At 41.1% G+C, this 21688-nt stretch overlaps 1 protein-coding gene across 2 annotated transcripts in view; it reads right to left on the bottom strand.

Annotated features, from left to right (window-relative positions):
* Positions 1 to 850: 850 nt before the first annotated feature.
* The window catches only part of LOC121516081 (lissencephaly-1 homolog), a 55920-nt gene continuing 35082 nt past the window's right edge, over positions 851 to 21688 (bottom strand). For both annotated transcript variants that reach the window (XM_041797162.1, XM_041797172.1), the window contains exons 4-11: positions 19462 to 19536; positions 18957 to 19163; positions 11406 to 11574; positions 9815 to 9917; positions 9484 to 9712; positions 8030 to 8131; positions 7735 to 7891; positions 851 to 4682 (exon numbers count right to left, since the gene is read on the bottom strand). In XM_041797162.1, the coding sequence (XP_041653096.1) occupies positions 4609 to 4682; positions 7735 to 7891; positions 8030 to 8131; positions 9484 to 9712; positions 9815 to 9917; positions 11406 to 11574; positions 18957 to 19163; positions 19462 to 19536 (1116 nt within the window). In that variant the 3' untranslated portion in view covers positions 851 to 4608. The remainder of the gene's footprint in view (positions 4683 to 7734; positions 7892 to 8029; positions 8132 to 9483; positions 9713 to 9814; positions 9918 to 11405; positions 11575 to 18956; positions 19164 to 19461; positions 19537 to 21688) is intronic.

The following is a 21688-nucleotide window of genomic DNA, read 5'->3' as shown; positions in this document are numbered from 1 at the left end:
TGACAGCTTTAACTCTGGACTTGACAAAACACAGTGGACCAACAGCAGCAGATAACATGGCACCCCAAACTATTGCTGACGGTGGAAACTTTACACTGGATTCCAAGCACCTTGGATTGTTTGCCGCTATAATTATCCTCCAGACTCTGGGACCTTAATTTCCAAATGAAATGCTAAATTGACTTTTACCTACAAACAGGACTTTGGGCCACTGAGCAACGGTCCAGTTCTTTTTCTCTTTAGCCCAGGTGAAACACTTATGACATCAGTGGTTCAAGAGTGGATTGACACTAGGAACATGACACTTGTAGCTTATTTCCTGGACATGTCTATGTGGCCTCAGTCTGCTCCTTACGAAGCTCCCCCAAGTTTATGGATCTGCTTTTCTTGACAATTCCCTGAAGGCTGAGCCCTCCCTGCTGCCTGTGCACCTTTTCTTTCCAAACTTTTCCCTTCCATTCAACTTTCTATAAATATACTTTGATACAGTACTCTAATAAGAGCTTGCCCATTCAACAGTGACCATCTGTGGCTTATATAGCCATAAGATCAGTTATCCTTATATTTTGGTGGATTTTTGTGAGCTGTAAACAGTAATCACAAGACTGAAACAAGAAGTCTTGAAATCCTTTACTCTCTATAGGATGAACCTAGAATTTTAGGGAACTGTAACTTAAAGAAGTAAATCACAGGAAAAAATGAACCTTTAAATAATCTAATTTTTTGAGATGCACCTGTATTTGGAAAGGTACATTTGCTTCAGTACTGTTCCTAACACACAGCTGTACTACTCATTTACCTTTTGTTGAAGAAAAACAAGTTAAAACAAATAAACAGGATAACATAGAAGTAGATTTTCAACTTTTATTATATCGCAAACAATAATGACATCCAGGTATATTGTTAACAGTTTGCTGAGTGATGAGTGAGACCATAGTGGTGAAAACATCATGAGCTCTCCTGTAGGAGCTTGTTGTGCAGTCTGAAGCCCTCAAATGTGGTTCATGGACAGGTAAAGAGGACAGATGGACTTGAAATCAAAGGAAAAGCCAACAGACAATCAAAACTTGTCTGTCAGTCCCTTCACACACCCAACCAGTGCAGCAAAGGGATTGCTTGGGACCTGCGAATGGCAAAAGGGGATTTTCTTCCACAGGGTACACACTTGCATACAACGGCAGCACCTGTGTTGTAGCTTTTTTGAATTTATTTATTTATTTTAAAAAAGAAACAGAACACACATCATCCTGACCTTTGATTAACAGCCTTCCTTGAATAAAACCAAGGAGAGGAAGTAGATTTTCATATACATTTTACGGTCTGGCATGTCATAGCGTGATCCTGACGAGACTAGAGCCATTTTTCATTTTCAAAAGTTGGCCAAACAGTGTCGGACCTAGAGAGGCTGAATCATCAAGCTAAACCAGATTGTACAGAAGAACGTCTCCATTTTTGGCTTTAGCAAGAACATTTAACAAAGTGGCATCTTCATTAGCCATGCCAAATTGTCATACAAAATTTGCTGGTTTTCCATCCAAAGTCTTCCTTGGAAGTAGGGATAGAGATAACAGCTTAAAAAAAAAACAAACAAACAAAAATAGACCTTTTGTAAGGGGGCACACACCAAAAGGAGACATACATTTTATTCCCTGAAAGAAACGGGTTCTCCTTTGGGACATCCTAGTCTGCCACAATCCCGTTGCAGTTACAGAAGAAGGGGAATAAACACCTTCAAATTGCATCACACAAACACCAAATCCAGCCATTCTACAACCATAGCACAGAGCTGTCTGAACCCAGCTAAATGGACTACCAAAGAGGACAGGTGTCCTTTGGAAACATGTTCATTGAATTTCCCACATAGTTGAAAGTTGAGTTCATTCATAAAACTGTAATACTTTAATGTAAATATATAGCTTGAGCTAGTACCCATTTAGCTTAGCATAAAACTTCATTGTAAACTGCTAGCAAACAACCAGACTTCCCATAAAGGGACTTGTTCTGGTTCAGAGAATAACAGGAGGCTACATAGTTTACAGGTATTTAAACTTCATCTTTAGCTGAAATTGTCCTGGAAAATCCCTGTGTTAAATTTCAGAGGCACAATAATCATATCTACCATGACACTTGAAGCCATCCATTTTGAGCTCATTACTTGATAATGGTTTTAAAAAGCTCAAAGGTGTAAAAGTGGCATTTTTGTATCAAATCTATGAGACGGTAGGCTATTCGTGTCCTCTCTTTATGTTACGCTAACCTAAACGGCTGGAAGCCAAAAGGTATATATTATTAGTATAAATATGAGAGCTATGTCAATTTTCTCATATCAAATTTCTTTATTTTCTTAAAAATTCAGGTAATTTAAGCACAAAGAGTCTTCAGACTAATAGGTAAGTGAAGGGAAAGCTTCAGTGTTCAAGCTTTAACAATAATACTGTTCTGACAGCTCTGCCCCTGGTGCAGGGTTACATGCAGCAGTGCTACATCAACAGGTCACATTAGGCTCACATTAGCCACTAGCAGGAGCTTGAGCAGCAGTTCACCACATCCAGTACACACAGGAAGAGGAAAAACGTGGCAAAGACGCAAAGATAAGATCAGTTAAGCAGTGGAATTCTTTATTAGCCAAGAACTGCATTGGAATGAAAAGGCTAATTAGAAATTATAGGTTTATGCATTTATCAACAGCATCAAATTGTAATGTTGTCTTTGATCATCAATCAAGGACCAAAGATGTTGTGAAAAGAGGGATGTGCAAGATTTATGAATCACCTTGTCAGCTACAGTTAGAAGCAAGATATTTCATTTTTTCTCCTTCACAAGGAGTGGAATGGTTGTTTCTACAGTATGGACTGGTTTACAGTAATTTTCCAGTCTTTCCACAAATGTTCTCATTTGAACTGACCCCTCAACAAAGATCAAGAGCTAAACATTTGAGAAAAGCCACTCAGAGGACGTTGCATATGTTTGATGTGGTCTGAAGGGGGATTTATCTGTGGACAAGCTCTTTGCTCAGGTTTTTCAGCAGTCTCATCCATATCTGATCCAGGAGCTGCCACTGCCCTCCTTAATCAGCAAGGAGCAGCCTCAGCATCAGGCCCTTCAACAGATCACATTGCATGTCTGCTGCTAGCGTTCTCACTATTCTTTAATTCCCATCCAGTTCATCCATTAGTGCGATAATACAAAATTGCCAAATCTCTTAATAACAAGCTTAATTTACATTTCATATTTTCACAGAAAACTGAATTTTCTATTCAAAACATTGTTACCCTCAGAAATTAGAGATCTTTGCACATCCCAGATATCAAACCCAGGGGGCTCACTTTGACTCTTCATCATACTTTAATGTTTCCTGTCAGCAGGTTTATTTCCACCAATGGCTTTTGTTTATGGTCTTCAGAAGCGCAATGGGCCAACATAACATCTCCTGACTTCATATAGCTCCTACAGTAAACCAAACCGTGCCAAGACTGACTGATTAAGAGGACTAGAAGTAGACTGTGGAGCTTCAGTTCATTGAAAGTCTGACATGCAAGGTCACAAGGAATCGTCTCCTAAAAGGAGACACAACGAAGGACTTTATCAAGTGCTCAAGATTAAACAGGTGTAATCCCTGAACTCTGCTCAGGTGTCCTGTGGCCCACAGCGCTCACTGATGGTGAAGGCCAGACAAACTTCTTTACATTTATGCTTTTGTGAAAAACAGTGAGGTTATTTCACAAAAGCAGCTTTTTAAATATTTTATCTTTTTCTGTGCTGATTGATTAGATGGGATAACTTATCTAAAGCCTATCAGTGGTTAATGTGCCACTATGACAAGAGTACAAAGCTCTTTTAAAGCCCCCAAGGTCCAAGGACAAACGTTTGAAACATTCGTATGTACAGCCATTAAAATATTACCTAGTTCCACATGAAGAGAAATGGTATGCACACTTGAGAAGTGATGTTATAAAGCTACAGATTATTCAATAACAAAGCCCCACAGACAATCGTATCTTATCGCATCAAATATGCTTTTTCCTTCCTTATCTCTCAAAAGTTTCATCAAGCTAGGCACCAACAGACTATGACAGTGAAGGAGAGAAAAAAAACAGAGAAAACAAAATCCTAAATAAAAAAATAGACAAAATAAATCTTACACATAAAGACACTGTCATTTCTTAAATTATCATTTTTTAGTGCCCTACATTTTACACCCAGTCAAAAACATCTGCCTTCGGTTGGTCGGTAAGGCTGCGTGACAGACGGCCAGCCCCGTGGTAAACCTATGGTACTTCTAGACGTTATGTAAATTTACAGTATACAATTTTGGATTACCATGCAAGAATACTTTTTTGTGTAACATTTAATAGCTCGATCTACATCCAGGAATAATTTACATAGAAGGACAATAGTTATTGGACCAGAGAGAGCGATGGATAGATAACCATGGTGTTAAGTGCAGCCGGAGGAGGAGATGATGATGGTGTGTGGGTGAGGCTCAGGGTTAGGTGAGGGGGAGGAGGGGTTGGGGTTGAAAGAAGAGGCGGGATGGTGGAAGGGGAGGTCAGATCCAGAGGAACGCTTGGGTAATTGGGATGTTGGTCCAATCCTCCAAGGTCCAAATCAGCGGCACTCCCACACTTTTACTGTTTGATCTACACTCCCAGTGACCACATAGGGAGCAGCCTTGTGGAAATCTGTGGAAGAAACACAAAGATTATCAGAAAAAACAAAGACATGAACCCTGTTTACCATGAGAAATACTAAAACAAATATTACAAGACCAGCAATTCAAATACTAGTCATCAATGACCATTTCCCATAATTCAAAGAAAAACAGATCTACAAGGTCTAATTATATATGGCAGAATTTTCAAGTTCAAACAAAAGTACCATATTGGACTACCTTTGACTCACATTACACTTCACTTTGTGAAATATAGATATAGTCAGCATCATTATCAACGCTGTTAACAGTCTGTTTATGTGGCTGTAGCATTAATAAGCACTGGGGCAAGGTGCTGCTGCTAGCAAGAATACAATTCTTTCAAATCTGTGATTAAGCATCTGCCTTGTCTTGCCAGTATATCTGGGACTGCAGCAGCATTGCCAGTATCCTCAGTGTTTTTGAGGGCAACCGTGACTCGGTAAAAGAGTTGATTGCACTGCAACTGGAAAGTTGTGGGTTCGAGCCACAGCTCCTGCAGTCACATGTCAATGTGTCCTTGGGCACAACAGTGAAAACCAATTTGCTCCCACTACTTCATCGGTGGCATGTACATGGGTATGACTGCATATGCACGGGATTAGCTAATACTAACAGCCACAGTCATACAGTGTATGAATGTGGTGTGAATGGATAGCTGTGACCTGTGGTGTAAAAGCGCTTTTGAGTAGTCAGATGACTAGAAAGTGCTATACAAGCTCAAGTCTGTTTACGATTTATGTTTTTACATGCAAGAGACAGACTCTGCATGTGGTTCCAAGATGGCGACAAGTACACATGCAGCAGCCCCTCTCTGTCCCGATAGTACAGTGTTTTCTTTTATTTATGATAGTTCTTTGTCGGATAGTTTGTCGTGTTCGTCCTGTCTGTCTACACCTGAGCATAAGTACAGTAGGCAGTTTCTGTTACACATCAGCAGAACTGCACAATGCAACTTTTTACAGCGCGCACAAGCGGAGACTCTGGAGGAGCTCGGAATACTTCGCTGGCCTACTGCTACACTCTACTGCTACCCTCCCCCCACGGACAGGAGATACCGCAGGTGGTGCGAGAGGAAGCAGAAGAGGGGCAGGCACGGAGGTATCCGGGCTAGGCTAGCAACTAATCCCAACCGGCCAGCTACCCCTTCCATTCTCCCGGCTAAGGTGCATTCACTGCACAATAAAATGGATCACATACAGCTGCTGAGGTCTGCCTAGCATGACATAAGAGACTGCTGTGTTTTTGTGTTCACTGAAACATGGCTAAATGACATTCCCAAGTCAGCCATTCAGCTGGACCAGCTAACGTGCCACCAAGCGGACCGAGCACTTGTCAATGGAGGAAATACTCGTGGCGTTGGGGTCTGTGTTTACATCAGTGACACTTGGTGTCGGGACGCTGTGGTGAGGTGCAAACACTGTTCACTGCTGGCTGAGTTTATGATCAGTAAGTGCCGTCCTTTCTACCCCGAGCTAACCAGAAGCCTTGGCTGACAGGAGAGGTCCATAGGCTGCTGAGGGTCAGGAACGCTGCCTTCAGAGCTGGGGATGCAGATGGCCTACGAACAGCGAGAGCCAACCTGTCCCGAGGCATAAAAACTAAACAGGACTACACACAGAAGCTAACCAGCCACTTTAGGGACAGCAGAGACACACGGAGTCAGTGGCAGGGGATTCAGACCATCATGGACTACAAACCCTCACCACAGATCTGTGACGACAACATTGCTCTGCTTAACAACCTCAACAGCTTCTTTGCCCAGTTTGAAGCACACAACAGGCTTCCACAGAAGAGTCCACCCCCTCCCAGCCACCAGGCTCTATGCCTGTCCGCAGCCAGTGTAAAGAGGTCACTCTCCCCAATCAACACCCACAAGGCTGTGGGTCCGGACAACATCCCGGGTTGTTTACTGAAGGACTGCGCAGAGGAGCTCAAGGATGTCTTCACAGACATTTTCAACACTTCTCTGAGCCAGGCTGTTGTTCCATTGTGCTTCAAAGACACCACCATCATAGCCGTGCCAAAGAAGCCCACTCCATCCAGTTTAAATGACTACTGCCCTGTTGCACTTACTTCCATCATCATAAGTGCTCTGAACAGTTAGTCATGTCACACATCAAACCAACCCAAAAAAATGCCAAAAATGCACAAAAATAAACCTTAAAAAAAAAAAAAAGATAATGAAGGGGTTCTCAGTATCGGCCAGTTTTCTAGTCTATGCACTGGAATCAGTACTGAAAAGAAAAAAATATTTATACAATTACACTGTTTTTAGCTTCATTCTTCTGACTTCTTCAGCTTGACAGGAAGAAATAATTTCTCCTAAATGTGCAAGTTTCTCAGATCCCTATGAAAAGCTACTATAGCCTGCATCTTCAATGAAAGTCATGTTGGTGACATGTACACATGTCTAAACACCAACTAGTTACCAAATACCAAACGAAACAACTCTTCTATAAAAGATGAGTTAACCTGCAAATGATGTGAGACTGAGGGCTGAAGGGAGTTTGAGTTATTGTTTGTGCATGGATAGACAAAAGAACACTTGAAAAGGAGGAGATTAATATGTTTTGTTTCAATGATGCCACACAAAAGGTGCTTTATCTTTTCACACCAATCCAAAACTCATCACACCAATAGCTCACAGCGATATCCTCTTTGTTTGAACCAGGATTTAAGAGGACTGGGTTTCAAACAGCTTGCCAAGGAAAAGTTGGCTGAGAAGCTCCTCAAGAGAGCTCCCTGAGCCTTGATCTGCTGAAAAGCTGTAGACATGAGGAGGGGGAGGCGGGAAAATCCTCAAGCCCTTGTCTACCTTTAAACCCCCAGCTTCCTGCAACCCCGAGGACTTTTAACACACTATGATGGAAAAACTGGGCTTTTGTTCAAATATTAAACATTTGGCAAACACAGATGCAGATGCATGTGAAACCAGCACTGTCCACTGAGCCGAAAACAAAGAGGTTAGTGCTGCAACTTCAGGAGGAAAAACGGGCCAAACAAAAGCTAAAATAAAGCATCATTTGGTCAGAGGGGCTTACCCAGAGAGGTAACAAAGTGTTCATGGGCACACAGGGTTTTCATGCAGCGCTTGTTCTTGTAGTCCCAGATCCTTAAGGTCTTATCGTCTGCACAGGTCACAATGAACTTGCCTCCAGGGTGGAAGAGGATACCACGCACCCAGTTGTCATGGCCAACCTGTGGGAAAAATGGACACTAGTTCCAAACCAGTTCTTCTTATTGAACAAAATGATTTATATTTTACAGAAATCTTAGAATATATCATTCAGTTTAAAACCGCTAGCCTAAAGGCCTTTCAGATAAGACGGTTCTCACCAGTGTCATAAGGCACATGCTCGTGCTAACATCCCACATTTTGATGGTTTTGTCTCTGGAGCCAGAAAGCAGGAAGGGGCCTGGCTTTCCACTCTTCTTGGACTTGAGGGCACAAAAGAAAATAAAAATTCTCTTTAAGATTTGTTTTCAAACAGTCATTACATGCCTAATACTTTTATCTGCACCTAGGTAGACTGCGATCAAACAGGCTGGCAGGTCCATCCAAACAATTACCAGATTCAATAAAGCTCTGTTTCATAGTTTTGGTCTGTTTCTATGTTTTTGAACATAAAAATGAAGATCTAAAAGAGAATTCAGGCTTATCATGAAATTAACATTTCAACATTTTTGCTGTGCCTGAAAGGCAAAGGATTCAATTAACAAAAAAAGCATGTGTTTTTTTTTTCTTTCACATGAATATATTTTGTTGAACTTAAGTTTTATAATTCTGAGATAGAACACTTCATTTATTTCATTTTGTGACTGTTTAACATTTGCCTCAGGTGAAGTTTTTTCCAGGTACCGCAGATGCAGATAGAAGCATTTAAGATTGATTTAGATCCTGGTGCAGCACTGTTCTTTGAAATAGCCTAAATATGATTTTAGTGTTTTAAAAAAGGATGCCAGTTATTGATCCAAAACCACATTGTATTTTGATAAATTACTGTGTGATAACTACAGCTCATAGGTTAATCAAAGTCAGTGTTTGTCCACAAACAATACAGTAATACATACTTTATCACACTGGCACTGAGTGGTACATGGTATCTGCCTATACTAAAGTCTTGGTGTTAGAATTAAAATGGGGCTGAATTGCTCTACCCATGCACTGTTATGTATTAATAAAGTTACAAAAAACAGTGGACATCACATGTGAGTCAACCAGGGCAACAGATAATCTAAATAAAATCCCTCAGTTAGGTGTTGTGTTGCTGAAAACTATAAGCACTCATGGTCAAACATTTGTGCAACAACAGGCTTCTCTCTAGAGTCAAGCCTCCATAGTGTATTTATCCAGTGTTTATCATTTATCAGGCAGTAATTCACAACCTTGGCTTATTTTCACTCCATGCAGGAAACCAAACACCAAAAATGAGCTAGTGAATCCCCATTTTCCACATCTCACAGGTTAGACAGGGACAACTGCAGTTGGGGCAATATTGTTTTAATCTGACAAGAGGATGATAGGACATGCTTCAGATCACAAGGCATGAGGAATGAGACTGGGCTGACTGGAGGCTATGCTGATATTCTGTGTACACACACACTATTCTCTTTATTCAAAAATTTCCTGTTCACATGTCAGAGAGTCTCTGTTGTCTAAGTACTGTCTAGCCCATGTAATATCTGCTTCAAGCTATGTTTCCTATCACAAAAAGACATAAGGATCCAATGAGACACCTCTGTAAACAATCAGCATTTAAACATGTATGTTTAGTCATTAAGTCCCTTACCTCAGAGCCTGTGGCATCAAGAATGGTGGGGTAGGAGCTCTCTGGTGCCCAAGAGATACACTCCACCACATGTTCATGTTCCCGCAGCTCAGCCTTGCACTCTTTGGATGCCACGGCCCACACACGCACCGTTTGGTCATTGGAGCAGCTGGCAATCAGTGTGCCGTCCTGGTTGGGCCGCACCATACGGACCCACTCCCTGTGTCCTGTGAAGGTCTTCACGCAGTAGCTAATTCACATAAAGCAAATAAATAAATAACAAAACAACCAAACAGAATGTCATGCTTTAAATAAACAGAATTGTTTTAAAGATATCTATGAGGTTGCATACCCAGTTGCCACCTCCCACATTTTTATGGTTTTGTCCCTCGAGGCAGAAACAATGTGATCTCCATTGGGCATGATGGCTACAGACGAAACATTGTGATCATGCCCTGGAAAAAAGAAAACACCATAACAAAATCTAAGCAAGGAACAAAAACCATGACAAAGCACATCCTTATGGACCGCTAAGACCACAACACACTATCCCTTAATATTTTCATCACACTTCTGGGTTAATTTTCAACTTTTCATACATCTACAGTCACCACCAGTGCCACAAATCAGAGGGTTTGGTCAAAGTTAGCCAATTAAATGACAAGAAAGGTAGCAAATTTGCTTGGGCTTACTTTGTTCCAGGGAGAATAAGCAATGCCTAATTACCCGGACACTGTGCCATATTTAAGCTGCTAAAGAGATATAGACAACAGTAAGTATACTTTAAAAGGCCAGCTTAGCGGTGTGTGCGTGTTGTAATAATGGGTGACAGCTACACAGTAAAGTGCTATCTGGTGCTGAAGAGGATAATTACACTGCTTTCCAGATCGGCGCTAATCTACTTCACCAGTTAGCCTTGTTGTTTTTTTGTTTTTTTAAAAGATGTGAACAAAAGGAGGAGTTGATGGAACACAAAGGAAAGGTTGAGGAGATGAATTTAAAGTGAATACAGGAAAAAGATGTCAGGGAAATGATGGGAAACCAAAAAAGAGATTGAGATCAGTTTAATAGACAGATATGAGCATTTGAATGTGTTTCTGTTTCAGAGCCTGTGCCAGGAGCCAAACATTCGTTTACAACAACAAAAAGGTAACCAATAAAATCTGTTGCTTACTTGCACTGACTGCAGGACTCACAAATCTAACATAAATATAAAAATGCTTCTGAGCTGCTTGCAAAGCAGGCTTATTCACTTCACTGACAACCGTTCATGTCGTGTCACAGTTACACATTAACAGGCACTTTTGAAAAGAGTACAAAATTAGAAATGCTGAGGTTTCATATTTTTTGGCTGCTGGTGGTGGGTTAATGGGGGACCTTATCACATTCAAAGACGGGAAAAAAATTTAAATGCTGATTCCTGAACTGAGGGCTGCAGGACAAATGTAGACCAAGCTGCCATGATTTATTTAGTAACTGGGGTGTAAAAGAGGGGTGTATGAAGAAGAGCTACTTCAATGATGAAATGGCCAATGTTGTAGATCCTCAGATAAGTAAGGAAGCAATCTGCAAGGCCTTAAAATTTGTTTACTAAAAAAGGGTACATCCAAATGGCTGCAGAAGTACACTGTGGTGTGGAGTAGTTTGGTTATTAAAGAAGACCAATTGGATTTGGATCTCTGCATAGGGGGGTGTGAAGTGGAGCAGATTGAAGCTCATCAAATGTGATAACAAACAGCATGCACCACCTGAGCCCAGGGTCCAGTCACAAACTACATTTATGATGCACTGACTGACACAACAAATGAGCTTGTTAACAAAGATAAAATAAATGAAAGGAGCTGTGATTAAATGCTCAATGCATCAGGTTTCTCTTGGTCAAAAAGTGCTCATACACTGTACAGACACTATCATAATAAAGACAAACATCATTATTTCCTTACCATGCATGGTCCTGATGCACTCAAATCCTTGGAAATCCCACAGCTTGATAGTCATATCAGCAGAGCAAGATGCAAGCAGTTTTCCAGTCTGGTCAAAAGAGATGTCCTGCACCGAATCTGTGTGGCCCTTCAGTGTGCGTTCAAAATCTCCTGTCTCATAGTCCCACACCTACAGAAGAGAACAATTTTACACATCAACCATACAGGAACCTACGAATTTCACAAACATTTATAGGTAATGAATTAGCCTGCTAAAAAGAAGCATCATATTAAATCAATCCTTAGTGCCCACTAGTAACATCATTTGTGGCCCAATGTCATCTACAATGTTAAAAAGCCAAAACAAGCTGAAAGGGCAAAGCAATTTCAGCAATAAGATATGCTGAAGGAAAAGTGATTAGATACTACAAAACTGCAAAGGGATTCCCCTTAACACATCATTTAGGCCACAGTTTGCAGACACCACATGCTCTTTGCACACCAAGTTACTGAACCTTCGACACGTCAGACAATGTAGTAACAGGGACACATGAGCCAGGGTGATACAGGTTGAGTCCTGATATAAAGCATAGACCGTTTATTGTGCTGCACATGGCATATCCAGATGGAGTACAGACAGAATATATAGTGGACTGTAGTAAGCCTGTTTTTTCTGTCTTGAGAAAGCTGTTATGCCTCTGACTCTCAAGCAGACAGACGGTTTGTCATGGAGGGGGATCAACCCATCTTGGTTTTCCTCTTTTCGTGGGGGATTTGGGCAGACGGTGACAGGAGACCCCTCTCCTCCCCCCAAAAGGAACCTACAGACAGTACAGATGGCTGTGAGGTCCAAAGTGCATGGGGGGTTTATCCAGGGGAAGATCAGTGCCACTAATGTGTTTGGAGGTACACCAGGTTTACCAGCCAACACATGAAACAGTATTAAGCAGCAGCAAGTAAGGCACTCATAATCCATGAACTACCTGCAACTCAACTCTGTGTCACCAATGATTCCTACTGGCACAGCTCCTGTGTATTACAACAACAGCTGCCAAAAATCTCCCCATTTCCATCCTGATTAATAGCTTACATTCTTTTACGTATTTTGGCATTCAAATGCCCACTACAAAACATCAACCTTCTTTGTAAATGTCGCTAGTAAAGTGAGAATAGGCAAACTGCCCCTCCAACTCTTTGTCCTTGTTCAAATTAGCCCAGCCTCTGCATGACATGTATGAGTGAACACCCCACCACACCCTAGACCTCCTGATTTACATACTGTGAGCAGAACTCAAGGTAACATCTTTGCATGGAAAGGTCTGCCACATGAGCACTGCAGAGAGGACAAAGAATACAGAGAGAAGAGGATGAGGCCCAGAGAGAAGAAAAATAGAGAGCAATGCTAAACAAAAATGGAAGAATGAGTGAGAGCAGATACAGTGAGGGGAAAAAAACCGAAACTATGGTTTGTCAAACTGCATTTACTAATGAGAAGACAAACGGCAAAAAGGAAAAAAAAAATCTGAGACTTGAGAGCCGGGTTGAGTATGCTGATGCCGACTTTCTACCTGGTCTGGTAATAAGGAGTAGATGCTGATTAAAGTAGATACTGATACTCCTTTAAGTAGAAAAGAAATGGCTGCTGTTAGGTAGATAGCATTACCATCTGTTTGAGCCTGGTCTTGGATCTACTACCTCACACTACTTTATTTCATGAAAAGGTAACACAAAAACAACTAAAGTAGTATGTTATGTTACATGTAGATCCTGGTGAGAAACACAATATGTTCATTTTACTGAACATTTGCTTTTATTTTATACTCTCTGGCTGCAAGTATTGATGGTACCCAAATTTGATGAGGAAATGTTAATGTTGTTGTCTTACAGTTTTGTAGCTACAAACTCAGTTAATCAAAACTTGTGGGATTTAAGTAGGGCTGAACATATACTGTTTTACAACCACAATGGCGATTGTGACTATGTTACATCAAAAACCAACACACATTCAGACAGATTTTGACCCGACTGCAACACTGCAGCTCATCATCAGACCTAGGGCCCAATTATGACCGTCAGGAATGAAAACGCTCTTGTAATGTGACAAAATCAACGTGTCCGAGGCGCCCCATGACCACGATTTATGTCAAGATGCAATGCGTCTGCATTGCATCTTGACAGATTTACCCACAGTGGAAAAATATCACAGATATTAAATGTTTGATGAAAACTAAATTACATTTTAGTATAGTTTTAGTCATTTTGACAAAAACTAAACTTAGTTTTTGCCAGTTTTAGTCAACAAAGATCTATTTTTGTCATAGTCTAGTTTTTGTCATGGAAAAAAAGGCTGTCGACGAATAGTTTTAGTCATAGTTTTAGTTGACGAAATTAACACTGTCACACACAGCCCTTCTGTTGTAGCAGAAATCTGATTTACTCACGGCGACAGTGGTGATGTCAGCATATGTTGAGCATTGGGGTCACACTTGTAGTGTGGCCAGGGTCTAACCCGAGACTGGACAAGATTTTAGTTGCATAGTCCAACATGGTGCCAACATCAATGACCAAAAAAATTGAGCTGTCTGAACCGGTCTTTATATCACCATCGGTAGTCAGGGAACTGAGCACTGTGTATGACCAGTTAGTTTGTCTCTCGATATAAGCCACAGGTTATGCTGCTGCCATCGCAAAGTGGCATGACACTCAAGGCACGTGCTCAATCACCCAAGGCAGGTCTTAAATGGGTATTTTTCTGCTATCAGCAGCACTTGGTCCCAGTTCACATTAATATCCATTTGCACCATGGACATGCTACTCATTTATTTTACTGCCCTAGGTATGCACTGCAGTGTGTTTCAGCCCAACACAGTGAGCTTTGGTTTAAGTAAGGAATTAACCTAACCGTCACTTTGAGCATGTTTAATAGCACAATATCGAGCAAGTGTATTTGCAACGTTTATGAGGGAATACACCCCTTCACCTGCTTCCTTTCTCTTCTTTTGTCCCCTCTACTTTGTGTGTGTTAGAGCCACTGACAGAGGGCCGACTCAACGTTATATTAGAAAACTGAAAATGTCTTTAAGACACTAATATAAAAACTTAAAGTTTAATAAAGAAAAGCAACTGGTGTGCATAAAAATGTAATGTAATGTAAGCCCTAAATTGAGGTATGAAAATCATGCAGCTTAACCACAGGTGAAATAGGACTTCCAGGAATGATGACTCCAAATCATTTTTTTGCCTGGACCATAAACTAACTAGGTCACAAAATCATCAAAATCACAAAAGGCAAGTTAATGCTTAAGCACAGATTTATTGTAAATAAAAAAATTCTAAGACAGAGCATATTTAAGAAGGGACTGTTAGGTTAGCACTGTTACCTTTGTTAAGAGCCTGGCTTTTGTCTACCCTGTTTCTCATCATGATGCTAAGCTAAATTAAACAGCAGCTCACTCTCACTACACATTAACCAAACAGGCATGTGTATTATGAATCTTTGCATTCAGGGTGGGATTTTTTAAATAAAATTGGTATTAGTTAATTGGTCTTGAGCTGCAACTATTGATATTACTAGAATTGTTTAATGGCTCAATTACTTACTGACTTAAATATAGTTAAAAACAGTTTCAATAATAAACCGCTCACTGCTACAAACACTATCTGACTACCAACACTAACATCTGACTTTCTGAAAGCAACAAACCATTACAACCTCTCAGCAAAATAAAAAAAAAAAAACTTAAATCAAACAACAAAACAATTCAGTTTTATTTCCAGTCTTGGCTGCCTCTCAGTCAGTGAATGAGTGCAAGGAGCACAAGGTTTACTCCTCTGTTAAAAATTTAACAGAGCTGTTCAGGAGAAAGTAGGACACAGAGGGAGTGGGGCCATGCCACAGTGAGAGGAGGCATTCAGAAAAAGAGGTGCAAAGAAGCTTGGCTGATTTTTAGATTGTGGACCCAGACCTGTCTCCTCCTGAGGGAGGGATGTCTCTGGTGGTGAGGTGTCATGGTGGGGCAGCTGATGCTTTAAGAGGGAGATAAATGAAGCAGGATGCTGGGGGGGTGGGGCTGCAGAAGGAAGAGGGGTTTGGGGGTGTCCTGAGGAAGAAAGAAGATGACAAAACGCAGAGAGGAATCCCTGCTGTGTGGGTGTAGCCAAGGAGATGTACACATGTCTCTCATTGTCTCATGAATAAAATATACAGAACAAATAGCTCAGCAGAGTATTGGCATTGTGCAGTGAGGCGAGGGAGAGCTGCTGCTGCTGTAAAAATAACCCAGAGACACATCATGGAGTTTATATATGGAATGTAGGGAAACCGAGACAACAGGGAGATGAGAGAAAAAGGGCGTGTCTAGGAGGGAGTCAGAGGAGGCATTGCTTGAAAACAAGGAATAATAAAAAAGAAAGAGGAGGAGAAGTATTAATGCAGGGAGCAAACAATGTGTGTGACAGACCTGCTACTGAGCTCCAAATTAGTAAGAGAGACCACCACAGTTGTCTTTGTTATGTCGGGAGGAAGGTTACCTGCTTTAGTCCAAACATATTTAATACATTCAGCATCATAAAAGCCCCATAGATGATCACAGCTACAGTGAATTATAAAACAGTCCCTGCCCTAACTTGACATATACGTCATGTCTCAACCAAATTGTTGCTTCTCTTTGATTGTGCGTTTATTAAGAAATATGGGAAAACTGAGAGTGTAGGATGACTTCTGTTTGCTGACCAGGAGTAAAACCAGCAACCATTATGGCAAAGACTGTAAACTATGGACACAGGGCACCTGCTGTGCCACCTGAGGCAGAGAAGTGCTCCTGTGTGTATGCTTTATCGATAATCTTAATCAGCAATATAGTTAATAGGTTACAAAATTAAAACAATATCTTAAAACAGAATAGTTAAAAAAAGAGAAAACACCTGATGAACAGTACTTCTTTGAGCCAAAATGCTTTCTTGATGGCAAAGGTCAGAGGAAAATAGCCAGACTGGTTGGAGCTGACAGAAAGGTCACAGTTACTCAAATAACCACTTGTTCCACCTGAGGTATGCAGAACAGCATCTCTGAATGCACAACAGGTCAAACCTTGAAGTGAAAAATGCAAAAAAACAAACAAACTGGGTAGCATTGCAGTCAGCCAAGAACAAGAAAGTAAAGGTACAATTCAAGTGGACTAACCAAAATTGGATGATAGAGAAATAAAAAAAGGTGCCAGACCACCAACAACCATGGCACCTTTAAAGTCATTTAAATCACCTTTATTTCCCCACTCTGATGCCGGGTTTGAACTTCAGCACCTTTTCTTGCCTATGTCTACATGCCCAAAATCACTGGTTGCTGCCATGTAATTGGCTTGTTAGATATTTGCGTTAACAAGCAGCTGAATAGGATACCTAATAAAGTGACCAGAGAGTGTATACATCTATGTAATGTGTTGCCTCCTATAGTGTAAAGGCAGGAAACACCTTGTGCCCAAAAACCAAAGCAGGCAAACATTATACAGAGTCCAAGTTTATTTACTACAGACAAATAGTCTGACAAAATGTTTCTCTCTTCCCATGTCTCTTTAGAGCATGAAATTATCAGCCATCTCTTCTCTCTAAAGCAGAACAAACAGAAGCACATGGAGCAGACAGCAAAGACATTCTCCACAAATTGATTGCAGTTTGTGTCTTTCTCCAGAACTGACACAAGTTAAAAATAAACCAGGAGTAAAGAATAATTCTCAGACAACAAGTCATCCTCAAGTTCAAGTTTAACACTTGAAAAACATAATGCTCGTTACTCTGTGCTCAAGAATGCTCAAGACGGTTTGTCTTCAGCCCAGCACTGCAGCCACTCATATTACAACTGCTTTAAAAACTATTTAAAAGTGTGTTTAAACTTATGATTTACTTGTTTTAAGTCCATCGTGATTGAAAGAAGTGGGCTGTGGTGTTAAATGGGGTCAGAAAAGTAGCTGTAGACTCTACAGTAGCATAAACTTGCTAGAACCGCTGCTAAAGCTAAATTTAACGAATAAAAAGCACGGCACCGTGGATAAATCCTTCACAATAAAAGTCTATAGTTGTGGTTTTTCCCTGAGTGCTTTTATGGTGAAGGCCAACGTCAGGAAATGTGGTGCTTTCAGTAGCCTGACACACCTCAGCAAACAAGGAGTTAAAAGGCGCACTCACATCAGGCCATCCGTGTCGTGCCATATTCTAACCATGCTAAAGCCCATTTGACCCCCTCCCCTGTCCCCCCTTTGGCCCGCACTCACACTGCACAATGCATCCAGGCCTGAGCATGGATACGTCATGCACCGACGTCATCACACGGAGCATCCACTGCTGATGAATTTATACGTGTTGAGGACTCAGTATACATGAGAATTGTTTTTTAGGCTTTAAAATAGCAACAGATTTATACGATACCTGATACTGGGGCTATTTCACCTGACCTGGGATCAGTAGGCTACGTTAACTATACAGAGTCCAGTGAGGAGAGAAAGAGAGATTTGCTTCACACATCCATGTAGAAAAACACTCAGACAGCGTTTGGGAAAGGGCAGAGGTTTGAAGAAAAACTCGGAGGGTGATTGGATGAACATTCTGTCACATTGTTACGGGCCAATCAGAGCAACAAAACACATGACGTAGTCGCTATCAAGCTGCGCCCCTACCGAAGGAGTAAACTCCATAGAGAAATGCATAACGCCGCAAAACCATGGTGACTGTGGACATGTCAGTACACAACTTTTGTCGTTTTTGAAAAGAAATGTCTTCCGCCATAATTGCACCGGCCTCTTGTTGCTTGCTTACGTTAAGACTCCGCAGCGCCCGAAAGACTCAAAGGTAAATTAATTCAGTGGATGATAGTTTGGCATTACAATTTCCTAATAATGAGAGGTTTAATCAGCCGTGAGATTAAGCCCAGCACACACTTGCCTGCATATTTTGCAGACTCTCATTTATGCATGGAGGATGAAAGGTGTTTGTTATCCTGTGAGCTGCTGTTTGTGGCTCAATCAAGGGAAGACGCTTAATTTCACAAACCAAAAAACTCTGTTGTTGAAGTCTGACTTTGCAAAAAATTGGTCAGGAATATGGACTGGACTGGGATCCATTACAGCAGAATGAGGTTATAGTGGAGTTGTGCAAAGTTAAATTCTTCAGCTCTGATAAAATTTTTGTAACTTGTTGAAATACAATAAGACAAAATATACAGTTCTCCCTCCATCTCTCAAGAAAATCCTGCCATCTCTATCAGCCTCTCTCTTTAGGACAGTGTGTCTGTTGGGCATGTAGCTGCTGCCTGGTTTGCTCTGTGCGCTCTGAATTGGGTCCTTTTGTTGTTAATTCAAGTTATGTTATATTCCTTCACTAGGGCTCCTTCAATAAAACTGTGATATACTACCGTTACTGTGAAGGTAAGAAAATACTGTGATGTGATATTTAGGCCATATCACCCACATTGACCTTACTCACAGTCTTCATATGCAATATAAACAGTATTGGTTGTATGGTCCTATCTGAACCTCTGCAACAAATACAGCACATTATCAAACACTGACCAACAGCACTTACCTTTATTGTTGCATCCTCTGAGGCAGACACCATGACGCTAAAGACTGGGTGGAAGATGACGCGGGTGACAGGACTGCGGTGGCCACTCAGCGCGTACCTCTCTGGCGGGCGTGGGATCCACTCTTTGGGGTCACGTTTCTGACTTACAGGCCCACCCAAAGTGATCTCTTCTTTAGCTTCATTCAATTTGGATTCAAGTTCCATCACCTGCAGGTATGTACAGGTACATTTAACAGAGTGGAGGCAGAGAATATATGGCACAGTAATAAGAATGATTGGATAATTCCATCAAGGAGTGAATTTACAGATTGATAAACTATTGGCTTTTAAGTTTAATGTAGTCAGTCTTAAACAAATTAAAATCTATTTACTATTGGATTAATGCTTTCTTTGCTTTGTAAGACTTCCTTTCTGTGTTAAGAGCGGATTCAGCAGTAATGTCACGAACCATTCACAAGGCTACAATCCCCACAGGCTTTCTGTGATGGTGAAAAACTTTACAAACCTTCTTTTGTAATCTGATGACTGAGGTCCATTTCTTTTCCAAAAGGCCGGCATACTTCTTATCCAGTTCTTCATTCTGTGGAAAAAAAGAGGGGGAAGGGGCACAAAAAGGATATCAGGAAAACATGCGAAGAAAGCCAATCAAAGTGGAGGGCTCAGCATTATCTGGGAGGCCTGTGGGAGGGGGGCCAGCTGGGGTGGCATGCTGAGGTCTGCTGGCTATAGTAAGAAAGAACAGAGAATTATTTACACACCCGTCACAGGCCAACTCTGACTGCCAGACACCGCCAACCTACTGTACAGCACACATACACACAAACACATGCATACTACACACATAAACACACACCCTAGTCCTAATCCTTCTCACACAAGCTAATCTCCTGCAGACAAGAAAGGCTTAGGCAGCTTACAGCTACACACCCGGTCCTGGAGGCAGCGGTGGAAGTTAACTTGTGGCCGTCCTGGCAGACAGACGCCTGATTCCACCTGCAGGCTAATACCATGAGCTGGCCACTACCCTTTACATAATGACTCTTATGGCACGCACAGTCTGTTTCTTACTGCCAAGACAGAAACAAAACAATGTGGTGGCATGTTCTCCTTGTTGCTACTACATTTCAGCGGGTGCTGCAACCAATGGTTACTTTCATTATTAACTGAACCGGAATAAAGTGTCGTTACTGACACAAAAAGTAACTCCCTTCTTTGCTTGGTTTTGTCCGATTCTCAAAACTTAATACAACAGTTCTGCTGCCATGGTGTTGCCTTGAGGCTGCAACAAACTATCAAAGCATCAAAAATCCACACTGACAGACAGACACAATTGTCAGTGAGGGAGAAAATTAGCGACACGCTCCAATTTCACAGCTAGCTCCTCAGCTTCAGCTGCAAACAAAAGCAGATATTCTCGAGGTGTGGAGAGTTGGGATCAAGAACACACAATGAAAGGAGGGGGATCCTGAGAGTAGCAGGAGGTGTAAATAAAGACAAAGGCATGAATGGCTCTGCAGAGAAATGAAGGAGAAAGAAAACCGAGAGGGAGCACAGGGAATCCACTATGGACATGTCTGCCATCATCTAATCTGCCATCTGCCTGTAGACACTGCCCAATACAACAGCACACACATTCACACACACACAGAGATGCACACAAAAACATATACAGGAGAAGTGCCAGACTTCACTGCAGCACAACCAGTCTCTTAACAGTGGGTTGTTACCACCATACATATGTGCATGCACTTTTACACAATTTCTGTAGAGGCAAAAATATAAAAATAACAATGAGAATGACCTTTAATAATAATTTCTCCTTTGAAAATCTGCAACTGCACACTGATGTACATACTATTAACCTTAAACCACGGCTCAAGCCTCAAAGGAAACTGTTAAAGAACAGTTAATCTGCTTTAACCATAGACCTTTGAAAATGCCTTGAAATTTAAACACCAAACTACATGCCCTTTTAAATAACTTGGCAGTTTACAATGGCGTTTTCAAGGTGTGTGAGAAGCTGACTGCTCATACCCAACAGGGTGCACCTTTTCTCTGTGCCGTTCATCTATTATTCAGCCTGCTTCCACAGGGTTTCTACCGAGAAAACCTCTGGAGAAGAGCGAGTAAAGACACAGAAGAGAAGGGGGTGGGGAATCACTAGAACACAAGGTGAAACATGAGGAAGTGCTGTACAGATGAAGAGAAAAAAAATGTTGAGATGACAAGGTTGTTTAATGAAAAGGGGTGAAGATGAATAATAGCAGGAGTGTGAGCTTGTGGTTCATACAAATGCTGGAATTCCTGAATGTCTGGAAGCAAGGGAATCAAAAGTTAGAAGCACTTTCATAAATAAACATTTTCACCTCTGAATAGTGATTCTCCAAGATGGGGGTTAAAATAACATTTCATTTCACTCAAAACAACACCTGAAAGCCAATATTCTGCATCCAAAACAGTGTTGAATTTTTAGTATTTTAAAACCCTTGGGGAAAATGTTTTCATATATACAGCTTTAGAGATTGACTTAGAACTGACTTAACTCAATGCTAATGCACACATGCAGTTCAACTTAAAACACCATGAAATTTAAAAATCTAAAATCTTTAGGTGTTTATAGATGTATTTAAACCAAATTCAAAAACAGCAAATACAAATAATGACAAATGCTCTGCTAAGACTACTCAACAGGAGTATGCAGCAAAGACCCCCTCAATCAGATAGGGACCCCC

This window comes from Cheilinus undulatus, linkage group 2 (assembly GCF_018320785.1).
Source record: "Cheilinus undulatus linkage group 2, ASM1832078v1, whole genome shotgun sequence".
Taxonomy (NCBI): domain Eukaryota; kingdom Metazoa; phylum Chordata; class Actinopteri; order Labriformes; family Labridae; genus Cheilinus; species Cheilinus undulatus.
This window is presented reverse-complemented; position numbering and strand designations above follow the sequence as displayed.